General features: G+C 38.1%; 1 protein-coding gene and 2 non-coding genes across 4 annotated transcripts in view; all 3 read right to left on the minus strand.

Annotated features, from left to right (window-relative positions):
• The window catches only part of LOC128733409 (matrix metalloproteinase-2), a 690,883-nt gene that overhangs the window by 501,694 nt on the left and 169,606 nt on the right, over nucleotides 1-19,583 (minus strand). For both annotated transcript variants that reach the window (XM_053826977.1, XM_053826976.1), the window contains one exon: nucleotides 61-162. In XM_053826977.1, the coding sequence (XP_053682952.1) occupies nucleotides 61-162 (102 nt within the window). The remainder of the gene's footprint in view (nucleotides 1-60; nucleotides 163-19,583) is intronic.
• On the minus strand, nucleotides 7,691-7,763 carry Trnar-acg (transfer RNA arginine (anticodon ACG)). Its single transcript has one exon. It is a non-coding gene; the product is annotated as a tRNA-Arg (tRNA).
• Nucleotides 10,081-10,164, minus strand: Trnal-uaa (transfer RNA leucine (anticodon UAA)). The gene has a single exon. It is a non-coding gene; the product is annotated as a tRNA-Leu (tRNA).

Genomic DNA, 19,583 nt, shown 5'->3' on the forward strand with positions numbered 1-19,583 from the left:
TTGGTAAAAATATGGAACCATTTTGACTTTCCAAGAACGACCCGTCGAAACGAAACGAACCTGCAACTGTCGAACAGCTTCCTTCAGCTGGTCCATCGTGCGCAGATTTCCCGTCTCAATGTTCGATTTCGGCAGGTATCCAAACTCCATCAAGTAGTTTTGCTGAAATGATTCGAAAAAAAAAGAATGGTTGAAAAACACAGATGAAAAGGTAGGATACTAGCAGAAGATTTAGCAGAATAAGCAGATCACATCCCCTTTTTATTCATGACCTAACGCAATCGAGTCCGATTTTTACGATTATTGCCATTGACTCGATTAGATTTGCACTTGCACCCATCGTCAAATCCCATCAAAAAAGGAGATAATCTTTTCGGGGAGTGATTCAGCAATTCACCATTCCGAGCATGAACAGCACATTAATTTTGAGTTTGCACCGCGCGCGAGGAAGTAAACTGCCGTAAAACAAAATGCTCTGGTTAGAAATTGGCATGAGGTGAACCTGCTAGATGGTGAGGGCTCCTGATTTCGTGTGTACTAAACTGTAGAATAATTTTTTTCTTCATTAAAATTTGTTTCAAGTTTTTAAGAATGAGGCTCGATATAATGATTGCGCGGATTTTAAACTTCCATGAAGTCTGAATTTTCAGTTAACATGGAATTAGAACGTTTCACGATACGCAGAGCCAAGCCACTTTCTGGAGTCAATCATAATCTTATGAAACTGCATGCTTTAATACACTTGTTTTCGAATTTCTAAGTCCAGTTCCTTGCAAAATTCATGTCATGCAATCATATTAAAATCAGCATTCGGGATGTAGGTTGCTAAACCTCACAAAGATAAATCTAACCTAATTTTTTTTTTTTTTTTTTTTTTCAATTTAAAAATTCAACAACTTTACAGACTTTGAATGTATTTAAAGGCAGCAAAGTATTCGGTTGAAGATAATACACTACTACTTTATAGTGGCCAAACACTTTCTACATTTCTAATATTTTATCCATTAATTAACATTAAATCCATTAAATATCAAATAAATAATTAATGGAATACTTGATTGACAATTTCTAATCTTTTAATGATCAAAGTTTCATAAAAACATTTTTTTGTTATACGTGAGTGATAGCTAGAAAATTCGGTTTTTCTAATTTAAAAATTCATTCCTCTTGAACCAAACAACGTATAGAGTAAATAGTTTCTTTTGAAAATGTTAGTATATTTTCTTCTCATATTCACAGATAGTCCATCTCCTGTTGCTCTGCAGAAAAAATGAGACACAGAAGCAGAAAATACGGAAAAGAGTACGAAGAAAATCGTGACTAAAGCTGGAGAAACGGGTTAGAAAAAGTGAAAAAATAGGAGAAAGCAAAGAATAAAAACTGGCAAGAGAAAAACGATATAAAAACGAGACAGAAAAGAGTGGATAAGAAAACGGGAGCAACAAACGAGAAGACTGGGTGGTAAAAGATAAAGAATAGAAGAGAAAACAAGAGAATTTACAGAAAAGAAGAAATAACCCCAATTAAAACGAAGAAAACGAGAAAGGGCAACAAAAACGAGAAACGAGGAAGTTATTTGTTATTTGTTATTTATTTGTATAATTCATCCGACAGAAATGTCTTAATGAATAATGTTGTTGATTGGGAACAGCCGCCTTGAAATGCACGCATGGCAGTTTTCAAGCCAGCACAAAAACCCAACATCTTTTCTTAAAAGGTTCTATGGCTAACAAAACTAAACACTAAATACATAATTATATCAAAAATATTAACAAAAGTCTACAGAAAATCAAAACTTAAAAATTTAAGGCATGTTCAGACCGATTGTATGCTATAGCCAGTCGACGAATAGGTTCATGCTGACCGTAGTTTGTTAAAAAAGAGAAAAAATAAAAGGACAATATACGAGAGCTGGAGAAGCAGGAAAAACGAGAATAGAAAAAGAGAGGAAGAACGAGACAGAAATAAAATGCGGAGAAAAAAGGAAAATGAATGCCAAGGAGATGAAACGGAAAAGAAACACCTAACAAGACAGAAAAGGAGGAAAAGTGTATCATAATAAGATGCAGAACGCAACAGACGAACAAACGAAAAAAGTATAGAAAAGTAGTCGAATCGAAAAAAGACGAAAATCAAGAAGATAACCGATAGACGTAACGAGGAAAACGAGAAAAGAGGAAGTGTTTAGAAATCTCATATTTAATTTAGGCAATACGCCTGAATTGATGCAATATACTGCTCATTCTTTGCTGTTTCTAGTAGAGATGAAAGGAACTCAACATTGCCAAACTGAAACCAACGATTCCAGTGAATCACTTCACTTACGTTCATGGTCGTGTTGTTCTCTGAAATGAAATCAAAACTAAATTCATTCATTCATTCAGTTTGAACTGCCAACAACGACAATCAAAATTACAATAAACGTAAACATTGCACCGAAGTTTTAAATAATTTTCTTCAGCCAGGTTAGGGTTGATTTTAAAAAGTAGATAGTTTAAAAATCTAAACTTTAAGATCTATAATAAGGCTTGTTCGCGACAAAATTTGGACACCTCTAAACATACACAGCTTCGGAAATACATTAACAATGAGTGAAATATTTTGCAGAGTGGTAGACGTATGTCTGTTATTTCTGAAAATATAACACTTGTTTATATTACAAGCACTCAGCGTAAAATGGCGTCGAAAGAAGAGCAGGTGCGAAAAGCAATTGTGTGCGGTCGCAATGAAAATCCGGATCTCTCGTTAAGAAAACTTGCCAAAAAGCTTGGATTTCCTCCAAGCACTGTTCGCAGTGTTTTAAAATCGTTCGATACTCGCTTGACAACAGCTAGGAAGAGGAGCCACCACAAGGATGCGAAGGTAAAACAAATATTATGGAGGAGACCAGATCTTTCTGTACGTACCATTGCTCGAAAAATAAAAATGTCGCCAACATTCGTGCACACTTCTAAGCAACGACAAGGCATGAAGTCTTTCAATGTGAGGACTGTGCCAAACCGTAATGATAAGCAAAATACGACGACTAAAACACGCGCTTTATCGCGAATATTTAACGAAGTTTCCATGAAGTTCCTGGTATGTCTTTTTACACTGCTATGAAACGGAATGGCGTTGCAGAGCATTTTAGGACAAAGAAGAAAGCCAAGTTCCCCAAAAAATATTTAGTATGGCAGGCCATATGCAGCAGTGGTCGAGCAAGCAAAAGTTACATCACTACGAGAATGGTTAACAAGGAAATATAGCGTGAAGAATGCCTACAGAAACGATTGTTACCATGCCTACACAGCCATGATGTACCCTCGTTGTTTTGGCCTGAATTGGCATCCTGTCACTACGCCAAAAATGTTTTGGAATGGTATGATGCTAATGGAGTCCATATTGTACCGAAGGTGGCGAATCCACCTAACTGTCCAGAGTTACGCCCCATCGAGCGGTATTGGGCTTTGGTGAAGAGAGAGCTGTCCCAGCACAAACAACTATAGATAAATTTCGAAAATCTTGGACAAACGCAGATAAATTGGTTGCCAACAAGTCTGCACTGACCCTCAGGCAAGGGTAAACTCCAAAGTTCGCCAATTTTTCATGCAGATCAATAAGTAATATTAATTTGTTTGATGATTATTAACGATACACACATAAATGATATAAAATTGTTTCATGGACTAAACTTCTAGCAAATTTGTTTTATTGCAAAATTGAGGTGTCCAGATTTTGTCGCGAACAAACCTTATCAGCCAAGAGCAATAAAATTTCCTAACTACTCGAGCCATCATTCAGCACTGCAATTCATGAATGAATTGTTTTGAAGGGTTCAAAACGGAAAAAGACAAACTATGTTAGAAGCTCAGTAGTCATGCCCATGGGCTGACAGATAAAATAATACTACCAGGAGTAAAGCTGTCCGCGCCGAATGCGTTTTATAGTCGCCTTCATGCAGGGCTGTCAATTTTTTCGAGCACATAAAAGGAGAAATAGGTGGTGAAACGAGAAACGAGAACGAGAAAATGGGACACCTAGGTGAAAGGTGAAAGAGTAAAATATTAAAAACGGGAGATTAAAAAGGGAGGAAAAGGGAGCCAAACACAGAATAAAAAAGACCGAAAACGGGGCATAAAAAAGAGGAAAACGTCACAGACGAAAATCAAAAGCGAGAAGGAAAGGAGATACAAAAAAGATTAAAGGAGAGAAATAAAAAGAGTTAGGAAACTACGGAAACTGGAAACAAAAACAAAGCGAAAAAAAGAATACAAAGGGCTGGAAACTGGAAAGAAAATAATATAAAACGAGTCAAAAGCATGTGAAAAAACAAAACTGAAAATAGCAAAAAATAAAACAGGAAACAAACAAAAACGGACCAACGAAGAAACAAAGGACAGAACAGACAAAAAGAATGTAGGACAGAAAAAAAGGAAAATGAGAGGAAAAGAGAAAAAACGGAAGGAAAGTGAGAGCAAAAACCAAGAAAAGGGTACAGAAAAGCAGAACGTAACAAAAAGTGAAAAAACACGACTCTCGTCTTGCTTTTTTCTATCAAAATGGTTTGTTCCTTTTTTCTTCTTTTACCATCCTTTTTTTAACCTGAGTCCATGTGCCATTTTTTTCGGTTTCAACTTGCTAGCACCTTTTTTTCGCTTTTTAACTCGAGTTCTATCCCGTTTATAGTTTTCGTCTATTTCGTTCTTCCTCATATTAAAAGCAAAGCCTTAGGCTAAAACATCATTTTTCATGGCCATTCATCATGGCTATTAGAGTACAGGACAATTGTGCAACGGAGCTAGTGCAACGATCCTACTGTCTCTATCTAGCAAGCACCGCCCAGCCGAGATTCGAACATACGACGGCTGGCTTGTTAGACCATGATCGTACCTCAAAACCAATTAAACTGTTCCTCATATTATTTCCTGCTTTTCCTTCTTTTTTGTCGTGTTCTATTTTTTCCGTTTCATCCCTTGTGTCTCCTGTTTTCATTATTTTCTTTCTATTTTTCCTTTCCTGCTCCCGTATTTTCTGTTTTTCTTTTCTTTTTTTCTATTCCGTTTTGTCCCTTTTGTTCAACTTTTATGTCCAGTTTAGCATCAGTTTCTTACTTGTTTTCTTCATGATTTTTTCTTTTCTTTCTTTCTTTATCGTTCTTCATCTTTTTCTGCCAAGTGTCCTAGTTTGTTGGCAGCTTTGCACTCTTCTTCTCTCCTGTTTTCTTCTTTACCATTTTTTTATTTTTATGTTTCGTTTTCCCTCCCATTCTAACACATTTTGTTTTGTTTTTCTTTTTTTCATACCAGTTTTTATTTTTTTATTCTCTCGCGTCTTTTCTCTACAGTATGGGTCCGATTATTTTAGCTCCTGATTATATCTACCTCCGATTATGTCTACTTCTGATTATATAGTAGAGTAGGGCGGGGCATAAATGCGATGTTTGAAGTTGTCATCAATTTTCATTAGATATAAAAAAGCACAACAATAAAGTATAATTTATACCAATGCAATAATTCAATATCTTTACATTCAACTATAATTCATCTGGGGTAATAGTGTTAGGTAAAACAAATTCTTTATTTTCGGATTAGCTGCCGAATCGCACTTTTGCCCCCATAGGCGCTTGATGGGGTTTGATCAAATAATGGGAAAGCAAAATATATTTTGTAAACTCTTCTCACCGCTTTTCCAAAAGAGATGTGTGAATGATGTAAAACGCTGCTGCAAATTTTCTATCCTCCTGCTAATATCGTAATTGCCGTATAACGAAAAATTACATAAAAACCGCAATAAAATAACATTTGCGCGTAACTCAGCAACTATGCTTTGTAAATAATCAAAATTTACGTTAGATTTTAGCTGTCAAAGTAGTCATCCATCCATGCCAACTCGGAATCTGCACCGATAAATCATTGAACCGCACTTTTACCTCCATCGCACTTTTGCCCCTCCTTACTCTATATACTCCCGATTATATCAGCTTTTTTCCGATAATATCAGCACCGAAAATAATTTTTTTTTTGTTCTTTTCAAGTTATGTAATGATTTTTTTGAGGTCATATAAACATATAAATGAGTGTTTGAGACGTTTTAACCCTTTATGAACCAGGCTGCACAGTGGTCTAAACAGCGAAATACGTGATCGCGTGTGATTACATCAAAGCGTGATGTTGTCTTTGGCAATACAGTTGGATTTCGAATTTGGCAACAGATGCGTGTCGCCTATGTTGCCAAAATCGAAACCAGGCCAAAATCGAGACCGTTTGTGATATGAAAAAATTAAACGTAAATGGGTTAGAAATTGAGTAAATATTATTAATCAACTATTGTAATCATTTTTTGCTTGAAAAGTCCGCCAAGAGTTATCCGTCCGGTGCAAGTTAGTTTTTGGCAGCCTGTGGTAATATTTTTTTGAAACGATGATTCTACAATTGATGAAGGGACGGTAAGGGAAAGTAATGAAGAAGGATTTTTTTTCCGGGAATGAAGGGGAAGGGTGGAAAGGAAGGGGGGTATAATAGGTAGCTATGCTTAACAAGTTGTCGTTGTGACTCCTATCTTTTGTCCAATGCTGGAAGGTGCATGGTGCATCTCTGATTACAGCTTGGTTCGACCCATGCACCTTCTAGCACTACACTAAATCCTCTGCATTTTATATTATTTTGTATTTGTTAGTATATTTTATATTTGTATCCTATATTAGATGACGGGCAGAGCCCATATATCTTGACAATAAATAAATAAATAATTGAATTTGAACTTGAAATTGAGCTTGAATTCGGCTTGTAACTAAACTTAAAATTTAATTTGTATTTGGACTTGAAACTCAAACTATTTTTACGCAATTAATTTACTTATCGCAAAAAAGTGGTCGATCAAATTTAAAACTGGGGACTTCTGGGTTACAGAAAATAGTTTGTTTCACATTAAATTCTACGGAGAAGTACGCCAATGATGGCGGATTTTTAAATATAATTTTCGAAGTGTCTTCCTGCGCACGACTGCGTTCATAACTTGTCATACTTGCTATAACATTGAGAAACATGATCATTGATTTTTCCAAGTTAAATGATATTTGTTTCCATAATTGATATTGTGTGCTTGCAAGTTTTCAGCGGTAATCAATAAAAAAGGGGAGAAACGGATAAAAAGTGAGACCAAAAACCAAGAAAATGGTGCAAAAAAGGAGAAAAACGTAACAAAAAGTAGAACAATGGGACTGGAAAAGAGACAAAGTTGAACAGAGGTAAAATGTTTGAGAGAATAAGACGAAAAATGTCAATTATAATTTATGGATGTGTGCAGGGATGGTCCGATCACCTTGATTCATTTTTGTCTCATTTGACAGTACTGTCACAACCGAGAAATATTTGAAGCAGTTAATTATTGCTGTTCCAGTTAAATATCGTCGTAGTAACGTACGAAATTCAATTTCATTATCTTCTGTGTGTCGCAACACAGGCACGTGGCAGGTATTGCGCACCATAGACAAAAATTATAAAACTGACTTACACTAATCCGCTTTTCGAATTTTTTTATCAATACTTTCATTGAAAAGTCCTGACGTACTTACTAACTAGTGACAAACATAACAAGAATAAAATTGAATGTCGCGCTACCCTTCGACTGTTACTACGGCTAACAATTGGTAAAGGAATATATAATATAATATAAAAATAAATAAAAAACAAGAAAAAAGCTTCAACGAGTGCGATCCTGCCAGGAGTCGAACCTGGAATCTTCTGATCCGTAGTCAGACGCGTTATCCATTGCGCCACAGGACCTCGGTGACTGCCTCCGTACACATTGGTGATCAGCTTCGAACAAAGCATAACATAAATGCTATTCTTAGGCATACAAGATACAAAGCAGAAAGGGAATCACAAAATGAATATGCGAGTGAATAGAATGAACGCCAGTATTAGCGGAGGCAGCGCGCAAGAGTGTGAACGTGTATGAAATATTTCAAGCAAACACGCGTTCGCTTAAAATGAATACAGAGATGGCAGACAGAATGAAACAGTACGATGACTGTGTGTGCGCGGTTGGTGGGTTAAAAATAGATTAATCAGAAGTGCTGCTAGCTATTATATCGTGTATGAAAAGTGTGACTGTCCTGCATTGTTGCTTGGATGAAAGAGAATACTGGTCGAAAATGTTTCATCTTTTTATGCGTTGTGTGATCAATTTTGCAAAAGGCAATCCTTACTTAAACGATTAAATAAATTGAGTATTGAAGCTCTCCATACGTACTGAGTAAACTTAGTAACATTAATAATCAAATTTGTTGAAGGAATACTTAAATAAATATTGAAGGCTGGCTAAAAATATGACCATTTCTACTATAAAAATATGACCAGGACACCTAATTTTGTCCTCGAAAAAAGGCAATTTTTATCAAACTTTTAAATCTTTTTTTTTTTGATACAATAGACTTAGAGCTTTCAGGCGCACTGTAAAAAACTACGGCGACAAGAGTTGGTTTTTTGATTAAAGTTTATGAACATTTCTGTTTTATTACAAGCATTGGTTTTAAATTTGTTTTTATTAAATTTTGAAGTAGGTGGAGATAGCTGTTTTAAAATAATACGCAACAATTATACAGCACTCGTGCGCTAATTGCACGTCCTCTAACTGCACCGTCTTTTAATTGCACAGTTGCAAAAAACAGTTATCTGTCAAACTACACGTGGGTTTCCAGGTGGTTGCTATAAACAAAAATGTAGCGTTGCCGAATGCAAACTCTCTATCTCTGCATTACGTAGATACATTACAAATAAATTCATGCAAATTTGGCTAAACTTTGACTAATTGAACACATATTCATTAGGCTTTTAGTTCGTTTGTAAAAATTTAGATGTTCTTCCCAAAATTTAGCGTACGTGTTCTACGTGAAGAGTTCTTTACAGTGATAACGCATCACGTTTTACAATAAATATTGGCAACTATCGTGCAATTAAAAAACGAAATTCGCTAATCGCATCGCCTCATTCGTGCAATTAGCGAACGAGTGCTGTATTTACATTCGCGATAACTATTTAATTTCTTTACTTTTTTAAATAAGAAAATGACTTACTTTTTAAACTTTTGAAATGAGCAACTTTGACGGCTTATTTCCACATTCAATTTCCTATAAAACCGCATTTAGGCATGTGCTAAAATGTTAAATTTTATTTTTGGCAATTTTGGTCGCTACTTTGCTAGATATGCACCCCTCTTATCTGTATTGTGCAAATAAACAAATCTCCCAGTAAATTTGTATTTGAAATTGATTTGATTAATGAATATTACTGTCTCTTTTTTAAATTTCACGCTGAATTTTTGTTTATAATGAAGAATTATATTGAAGAATATATCTAAAGATGCTGTAGATAACGTATGTCGAAAAAAGCTTGCTTTATTAAGATTGAAATTCGGAGATAATTAATTAATGCTCTAGATCAGTGATGGCCAAACTGTGGCCCGCGGGCCGCATGTGGCCCTTCGTGCGGCCCGCGGACTGATTTGAGGGATGGCAGGCTTATGAATGATTTTTTTGATGACACAGGGGTCAGTTGTAGTACCTCGTGCATATTGTAGATCTGATTGATTTCCGGTTTAAATCTTGTGGTGATTCCTAAAAATCGGCTTTTGTTGCCGCCTATTTTACATTTTGGTATGAGCAAAAATGGCCAGAGGTCATTGCGGCCCGCGGACTCATAGGGCGATCTGATTTGGCCCGCACCACGTTTATGCCTGGGCACTACTGCTCTAGATACTATATATTCTTCAAAAAGCTTTCGACGAAAAGATTTCTTACTACTTTTAATCAACAAATACACCTTAGAGTACCGAAATATTTCATTCCAATTCGATTCTCTTATGAATTCATGGTAACAATTTTCACAAACAGATTTTTTGCTCACGCACGCAGCAAAGCTGTATAATATGAGGGGCTGCGTTCTACCTTATACCACTTACATTCTAATTGGAAGAAGTGCGAACCTAAAAGCTTACTACCTACTACCGCCACAACATAGCGACGAGCTGAGCAGGCAGGCAGGCAGGCAGGCGGCGCCCGTTGCTGCTATTCCACTCTGGCCAAGCACAAAAAAGAGGATGTGTCAGAAGTGGGGTTCGAACCCACGCTCCCTTACGGGAACCAGAGCTTAAATCTGGCGCCTTAGACCGCTCGGCCATCCTGACCTTGTGTCAGCAGTTGGCTAGAAGTGCAATAATAGTCCTATGGCAGGTTACTGCGTACCGCTGTAAATAATTTTTTTCTCATTGGCACTTTTCACTTAAAAAAAAATTAACGATCCGTAAGTTACGGATATGATCATGCAAATTGACGAATAATTCTTATTCTTTTTTATCAGTGCGGTGCAGGTGCCTAATGTCAACCACCAGTTGATGCCTAAACAGTGTTTGTGCTTGGTATTTTTTGTTGAACCGTTTTAGTTCTAATCAATATAATGATTAAAAGACATGAAACAGATATTACCGTGCGCGAACCTTAATAATGAGTATAGGCAGGAATTAGAGGCTGCTGTTGACAGCAGGTATAGGTGCTATTGAAAGGTTTACAGTGCAGGAAATCATAAACAAATGGAAAAACAACAGAATTATGTAAGCCGCGGAAGACGAAAGCTGAACCTGACTGCCACTGATGAACAGGTAACAGTGACAATTGATAACAGGTAACAATTGACAGCCGAGCTACTTAATAAAAATAGGACAATTTTCGAGCTTATAAGTTATCATTCCGAAAATGTAACTATTTGTTTTAAAATCCATCAGAAAGTTCATTTTCTAGAAGCCTTCAATAGTTGTAACACTGACGAACTGACATGACACTTAGAAGAAAATCCTTTAAAAACCATCGTCCTGCACATTTTGCTTGCACACTAGCACCCTCTGTTATGCATGTTGCGGAGTAGCTTGCATTTGCAGGGTTTTATGCTGCAGGGTTTTGTACATTTGAATGGTTTTATACTGAAAACTCAAAGCAACACTCGCGCGCCGCGGTGTAACCATGTTGCGAAACATGCTTTTTTGAAAAATGAGTGGTTTTTGATTGGACGATGGAATTATCGGGAGTGTCTCGTCTGTTTGTCTGTGGTTGTAACTTAAAATGAAGGCTAAATTATAATTCCCCGAATAAATTTTCCATTTGAATTTTTTTTTCATGTGACGTCACATAACTTCATATCCCGCTCCCCCGTACGTCACAAATCGTCACGATTAGGTCAACCCCTTCCCCCTCCCCCATATAAACGTGACGTACTTTATGGATGGCCCCGTAGACATTATCCGGCGGATTACACAGGCACAATTCGAAAGATAGTTTTGATCGTACAAAGTTTTTCATCCTAAATGAAACAGTAAACAGATTAAAACCCCTTAACTGTTCGTAAAACAGCTTGTGTAAATTTTAAGATTTCCATGCTGTTTCGTATCAATTGAGATCAATTTGCATCAGAGTGCTGGAAAACCACATCAGTTGGTAAATATCACATAGGTTGAATCAGCACTGTAAATTTATTTTGCACTCAACATTTACTTCAAATTTGGCACTGAAAAGCAACACAACGAAAATGTAAATAATGCACAATGCTTCTACCGTTAAGGTACCTAGCTCCTATCACCTAAGGCATGGTTCAGCTCACCTCACCTCTCCTTAATCCTCACTTTTGACATTTTTTAATACAATATGTGCATTAGGTGAATATTTTCCTTGAAAGATATCAAAACGCATAAATCATTTGGCGAAAGTAAAAAAACGTATCGAAGTACACGGAAAGAAATTCAATCTCAAAAATGAGCAAAATGACTCATGATTTACGGATTATGTTTTATGCAAATACACCATGAATAATAGTCATGATATCACGAACTTCTTGCGGTACAACACAACACAAGATCATGACACAGGTCTGCATCAAAAAAACTGCATCGGATTTTCCAACTCATTATTATAGATTTTTTTCCTCTGAATTCAGAAAAAATAATAAAAATTGTCCATCACGTCACGTTTTTATGCTATACTTGTTGAATAATCTTGAAAGTTTGTTTTAGATATAAAGCAGCAGAAATATCCTAGATGTAATTTACATTAAGAAAATTATTTTTACATCAGAATTGTATTTATTATTGGAAACCCTTCCATGTTTTGGAAGAAAACTATATATGATGGAGATCTCCATAAACTATGGAGAATATTATTTTAAAACAGATTTGGTGCGCTCAAATACGCCCACTTGTGCTCAAACAACTGTATTGCCTTATAGAAGCAAATTCGGTAAAAGTCATGTATGAAATATTTGTAGAGCTGAATGTAATCTACAATCTTTCTGAACTGAGTACTCCATTATCTGTTGTATTTACGCAGTAACAGTGTTGCAACTTTATCCTTAACGCGAACGAACATTTTATTTATATAATAAGATTTAAAGGTCGTTTCTATTATAAATCAGAAAAATAATGCACTACTCTATTCAGCAAAATTGTAGATTACATTTAGCTATACAAATGCTTCATACATGTTTTTTACAGAGTTTGCTTCTATGAGGCACTGCAGTTGAATGTGCGTAAGTTATCGTACCTGAGTAAAGCAACCCTGTATTAAAGAGAAAAAAAATAGTAAAGGTAAAATATTTCAGTCCAGTAGTATTTTTCCTGTATTTAATAAGTAAAAATTTACAAAAATAATAAAAAAGACCTTATTTAGGGTCATTATTACGAATCTATGATAATATTTTTTCCACCCAATTTATGACTTTTCCATATAAGAAGCATAATTTGCGAAAAATCTGTACGTGATGGAGAGAAACGGAAATCAGTTTTGGATTCAGCACCTCACAAAACATAATTCAGCTAAAGTATCTCATGCATGTGGAAAAAAATGATTTTTTGCAGATCTGTGTTATAATTCATGATTTTGAGCTGCCTTATATATTCAGTCATGATTTCACAGCAATTCAAACTTTCTGATTTCATGATTTTATTCATGGTATCGGAATCGGATTTCTTTCCGTGTATGATACTCAGTGCACCTTATTCCGATCATCAGAAAGATTGTAATTCCGGTACTCCAAGAACTCCGAAAGGTAAAGCTTTCTGATCTAATGATTGAAAGAGCGATTTAAGGAAGAACATTTGTTAAGCATTTGTGTCTCAAGCAGCACGTTTCTCATAACATAACCTTCTTGCCAAATGTTTCTATGTAAATGGCTTTCACTGATCCAGGAATATCCTTCCCCATCGGTGAGATATGAATCTGCGGTACCGATAGAGTTTTATAATCGAGTTTTATGTAGATTTCGTCATCCATGATAATACACCCCGATTTCTTGGTCAGCAGGCACCTAATTTTTTCGCCACATTTTGTACTGATTGTAGTAAGCCCTACTTACTTACTTACTTAGGTGGCCTGCCGTTCTAAGACAAAGCCTGTTGAACAAAGTTTCTCCATGTAACTCGGTTGAGGGCAATCGCTCTCCAATTCTTCGGACACCGAGTACTCTCCGCCAGATCTCGCTCCACCTGGTCTAACCATCTTGCTCGCTGCGCTCCTGCTCATCTTGTTCCTACCGGATTTGCGGCAAACACCATCTTTGCAGGGTCGTTGTCCGGCATTCTTGCAACATGCCCTGCCCATCGTATCCGTCCAGCTTTAGCCACCTTCTGGATCCTGGGTTCGCCATAAAGCTGTGCGAGTTCATGGTTCATCCTCCGCCTCCATACTCCGTTCTCCTGTACGCCACTGAAGATCGTTTGTAGCTCTCGTCGTTCGAAAACTCCGAGCACTCGGAGGTCCTCCTCGAGCATTGTCCATGTTTCATGCCCGTAGAGCCGGTCTATTGTAGAGTCAGCCGAATCAGGTTTTCTCGATGAGTACAACCTGAGTGAACATGATGAGTGTCTCGGGGACGCTTTGAAAGTGCACGAGTCCTTCATACTTCCTGAAGGTGGTTTGAACTGCTCTGACGCTCACACCTACGTCTGTAGCTAGTTTTCTTATCGAAACACTACTCGCAGTGCATTAAAATTAATTTTTTTTTGTTGAATTATTATTTTTATTTCCAAGGATAGGATTCCGCGTCCGAACCGCTGACACCGATGACACTGTACTGCATCCGAAGGTCGTCGCTCGTAGTAACACCATTTTACGATGTTATTTAAAATCGCCTTCACCTTTTCTAAAGTGGCCAGCATGACCGTTCCCCTGGAAAAGAAATTGATTGAGCGCTGTATTTTTTCGGAGAAATCTTTCATTTCGTTGGTCTAGTCACCGTGTGTTGCCAATTCCTGATGCAGTTCGTTGATCTCCAATTGTGGCAGCTCCACCCCAGTGGCAACTTTGACGTTTGCAAACAAAATAGGTGAAGCCAACAAAGCTGGATCACTGGATCACTTTTATACGTATCGGGTCACTAGTGTGCGTGTAAAAGAACGATTCACACGATATTTCTGCAGCGCCACACGTGATTTTCGCTGCATTATCATTTATTTCTCGTCCTAAAGGCTACGTTTTCTGTTAGTTGATAGTAAATTATTTTATCGATGAATTGTTATTGAGATTCATATAAAATTCTTCACGTCTACGTGATTATGTTTTGTTGACTTGATTGCATCACTTCACTGCCGCGTGAATGCTGCGTATTAAAAGCAAAACGCCTGTAGCGCCACCTCGTTTTGTGTCGGTTTCAGGAAACATAGTAGATGCCCGGGGGTCGGGCAGCTCAAATAGACTCATTTTTCCCAGTTAAAAAGTATAACGATTAAAATTTGGTCAGACAAGAATACGTGCATACTGTTAAAATGTTTGGCTCTTTGAAGTTTAATTAATATAAAATTCAAAAAGCACATTAGCTATCGGTTGACCAAATCATCATTAGGCTTTTCGTTTAACTCCTAGCATCAGATATTGTATTCCTCGTCGACTAGTTTGCCTTAAGGGAGGACCCTCAACCGGGGGACTACAGAAAGTCGGAAAAATCGAATTTTATTTTTATTTTCGAGAGGCTTATACTTATATTTTATGATATCAGATCTCGTTGAAAAGTTATGGCAAAAGCTGTGGAGTCACTTGAAGGGAAGTACATCGTTGTACGAAATTTTAAACGGGTTTTTCACGACACCATGTTTCTTCAGCTGGCAGTACGAGTAACTCAGAATCTAGTGGTCCGATTTGGCTGAAATTTTTTTTCAGCATGTAAAAATGAAATATCTAAATTGTAACCTAGCCGGTAACCTAGTTTCCCGGCACGTAATGCCAGCAAGGAGCTGTTTTCTAAAGAGCATTCACGCACTATCACCAGCATAATAATCACTATTTTGGCATTTAAAAAATAGAAAATATATCTTCAAATATTCCTCAATCAATAACCAGAATTCCCCAACACTTAACTTTAGTTTTAGCATCCGAAAAAAAATTACGAAAATCCATTATTTTTCGACCTTCTAGAGTAGGGTCCCCCCTTAAGCTGCCAAATCCCGCCAATACAGCACGGATCAATTATGTTGCTTCAAGACAGATAGCAGAAACTTTTCCAGCAACTCATTCACGCTAATATCTTGGTTGACGATTCGGTTGTAATGAAAATGTCGCTAATTAAACATTTCTTAACCAATTTCGATAGTTTCATATGCTTGAAAATATCTGCCAACTCTTCCGATTGCCGTATAAAGCTACTCTCGTCACCCATCATCATCGTCGTATACAATTTCCTGTGCACATTACACAGTGCAGTGTGTAATGTACTTACCTTGTACACAATCAATGCAAAACTTGGAACAAAGAAACCATACCCTTCAATTTACTCTATTCATATCTAAGTTGTAGCTAGCCAATGCGTGCACTTCATTTAGCAACCGGTGACAACCACCCAGGACCGGTGCGTGATTATTCCACCAGAACGGGTTGCGGAAGCTTTTACCCCTACCTTAAGTCACCAACATCCGCTAGTATCGAACTAACAACCCGCAACGTAGTAATTTCAGCTACAACAGTGGCAGAAGAAAAAGAAACCTTTCCTTAATCGCTTTTACTTTTCTTTTTTCAATAAAAGCTCGCCCGATCTATCGGAGTGCGGCGCTATACGGGACCGGCAATTCGATTAGCGACGGTTGTCCACAGTGCAAACTCGGAACAGACTTGGCACCGGAGCACACTGATTATTTGTGGCAGCCCACAAAAGCACTGTTGCAAACATCCCTTCAATCAGCTGCTAGAGTGAAAGCCCCCCCGTCAAAGTGGTAACTTCCGGTGCACCGACAGGCAGTAGTGGTTCAATAGGAAACAAGAGAAAAATAACCGCCCGGCTCTTTAAGTTGGAACTGGAATCAACTAGTGCCGGGTGTGCTTTTGCCGGTCTCGGTGCCGCTAAATAAAGTTTCCTTTTCACTTGTTTTTCATTTTGTTTTCCATCAATCGTACGAATGCTCAAATTAATCGATAGCGCACGGTGGAGGAATCTAGTCTATTTCGAGCGATTCCATTTGCTTTAACCTTTCTAATTCGATTGCCACACTAACTTGCTTGATTGATGGTGCGTCATCCTTTATCAACTCTCTTCAAATGAGCTAAATTTTGTAAAACTATAATTTATATAAAGAAAAGTAGTGAAAAACTGAAAATGAAACTAACTATTGCAAGTTATTATAGTTATCAAATACTTATCCAGATTCTACTCATGAACCCAATTCGTGATCAGAATCGAAGATGACCACTCGGCGAAGGACGGGGGAAATTTCGTGTCTTCTTGAAATGCGTTTCAACCATTACCGCTGGCTGTGATTGATTTCAAGTGGACGTTTATTGAGAACGTTTCCGCAATTTACGCATATACGTGACGAACGAGTACCTATCTATTATAGGCCTCAATCCGGGTCATCCTGGACGACAACGATAAGCGCTTCGGTTTCCGCTGAGGTGCGTGCTGTAGATAGTAAAGCACTTCGAGCGAAAACGGGATATTCATTCCTAGGCTGCCAATGACAGCCAGAAGGACATTCGTTTGTCATTCAGTTTTGGATCGATGAGGCGTTCGGTTCAAGTGCCGACATTTATCCGGGCACGTTTAGGGAAGGGTCAAGCTGGCTAGGTTAGCAATGTAAATTTACACCATGTGAGCTAAATTCAGTGCCCTTGTTTAAAACAAATATGACAGCAGCAGTAGCAGCGACAACAATAATATCGACTCATACATCGCTGAAGTAGGCGATGAATAATCCTTGCGTGCTCTGTGAACATTTATGGAATAAGCAGGTGCAGAGCGAACAACCAACATTTTTCCACTTTCAGTAGGGTTTATTTCTAATTCACGTCGTAGTAAGTAAAGCCATTCTAATTTTCATCATTTGTTGGATGGATTTAATGAATATTCCAAACGTTCTTGTACTGATTTGACTAAAACACACTTAAGGCCCAAACAGAATGCAGCGTTAACGCATCCGTCAGCGTCAATTTGACAGTAAACCCTTGGGAAAACTGCCAGAATAACTGTCAGACGGACGCGTTGACGCGGCATTCTGTTTGGCCCTTGACTTTCCGATGCGTGAACTTTGAAATCACTGAAAAGCGATTATTAAAGCATATCATTGAAATTACGCAACTGACTTTATTTCTTAAATTCGGCGTACCGTTTTAAAATCCGTCCATCAAAATTTTTCATCGTCCGAAATAAAAATCACAACAATATTTACGAAGCTAACGCGCATATATTTGTGTAGGACGGCATGACAAATGTTATTCTGCAAAATTTCTGCAGGTCAGGCAAGTTTTTCTGGCTGTAGAATAACGACAATGCCTTGCGTGAGTTATTTTTATTTATGAATGACGGAAATTAAAACGATTAGTAGACATTTTCTTCTTTGTCGCACGAAAAAATGTAGGAAATTTGGCTGGTAGGACTTCTTTAATGATAAAAAGCATTTAAATATAGCTCAGCTCACTTTGATTGATCGCGTATGATAGACAACAAACTAAAATATTAGGGAATAATCAGTTCTGCATTGTGTGTCATAAAAATGCTGATATTTTTAATAATTTGTGTTGGATAGGACGGGAATAGGCAACTACGACGAAGCAGCAACATACCCTACTTATTGTTATTCACTACGTCTCATTGTTCTAATTTACTCCTTTGCCAACCATGTGCTACATTTTTTACTGGATGTACACCACTCTACAAACTTAGATTTACAGCGTAGCCTTTAATCGAAAGAAAATGAAATCTTCCACCCAGAGTATCGACTAAAATTACGATTTATTTTATTTTGTTTTACAAAGTGCTGCCATTTAGTTATACATATTGTCTGTGAAAGAAAAAAATAAAAACACCCGCGCCGCTATTGATATCTGTGAATGGTAACAGGTCACGTACTGTTTACCCCTGGCTTTCACGCGACTGGACTCGGCGGCACGTACTCGGAGAGGAGCTCACTCATTGGCGACTCACGATTTCCCTTCGAGGCGCGTGCATTTCCTGCACACCACAAATCAATGACGTGCGTTAATGAAAGGAAATATAGCGAACCATGTTTTGATATTGATGCAAAAGTGTGGACCTATTGTCGCCGATACGCGAATCAGAGCAACGCGGCAGATGAGTTGAGCACGTCGCGACTGATGGCCTGCATCGGCTAGGTAATGAAAAAAATCCGAAATTAGGTTACTGCCAAGTGAGAAATGAATAACAGCATTTTATCGTTGAAGAAATGTGTGACAGTGACTCTACCATTCCAATAACTGTACCGATTTATTATGAAAGTGATGGCATCTCTACTCTCTAGATCCTTCAATTTTGTCTGGCGAGGCAACCTTACATAATTATGTATAGGGCTTCATCGCTGAACGAAGGATGAGCACTTTTCTGTTACCCTTATTAATTGATGTGTCCATGTCCGCCGGTCCGGCAGAACAAAGGGATGAAATCAGAGATCTCCACTGCTGACGGTTACCCGCCATGGCTTTTACCTGTCGCCAGGACAGGTTCTCGTCTACAGCCCGGATATCGTTGGCTAAGCTCCGTCTCCATGAGCCTCTGGGTCTGCCTCTTCTACGCTGTCCTTGTGGATTCCAGTCGAGTGCTGCTCTGCAAACCTCGTTCGCTCCTTTCCTCAAGGTGTGTCCGATCCACTTCCACCTACGCTCACGAATTTCTGTGGCTATCGGCCGTTGATGACACCGACGATGGAGTTCCTCATTGGATATCCAATTATCAGACCACCAGGCACGAATAATATATCGCAGGCACCGGTTAATGAATACCTGCAGTTTTGCGTTGTCTCCGCTGAGACGCACCACGTTTCGCAGGCATACAGCAGTACGGATTTAACGTTTGAATTAAAGATTCGGGTTTTCGTACGTAGAGTGATCTGGTTTGAGCGCCAAATGTTTCGCAGACCTGCAAAGGCACCCCTGGCCTTCCTGATCCGTGTGGCTATATCAGTCTTGGTACCACCATCGGGCGTTGTTTGGCTACCAAGATATTGAAAGACGGCTACCTGCTCAACTTGTTGTCCCGCTACTGTAAAGTTGGTGGAATTGTCAGTGTTCACTACCATAAACTTAGTTTTCGCTACATTGCCTGTGAGCCTGGGAGCTCTCGGAGAGGTCA

The sequence above is a fragment of the Sabethes cyaneus genome, chromosome 2 (genome assembly GCF_943734655.1).
Source record: "Sabethes cyaneus chromosome 2, idSabCyanKW18_F2, whole genome shotgun sequence".
Lineage (NCBI taxonomy): Eukaryota > Metazoa > Arthropoda > Insecta > Diptera > Culicidae > Sabethes > Sabethes cyaneus.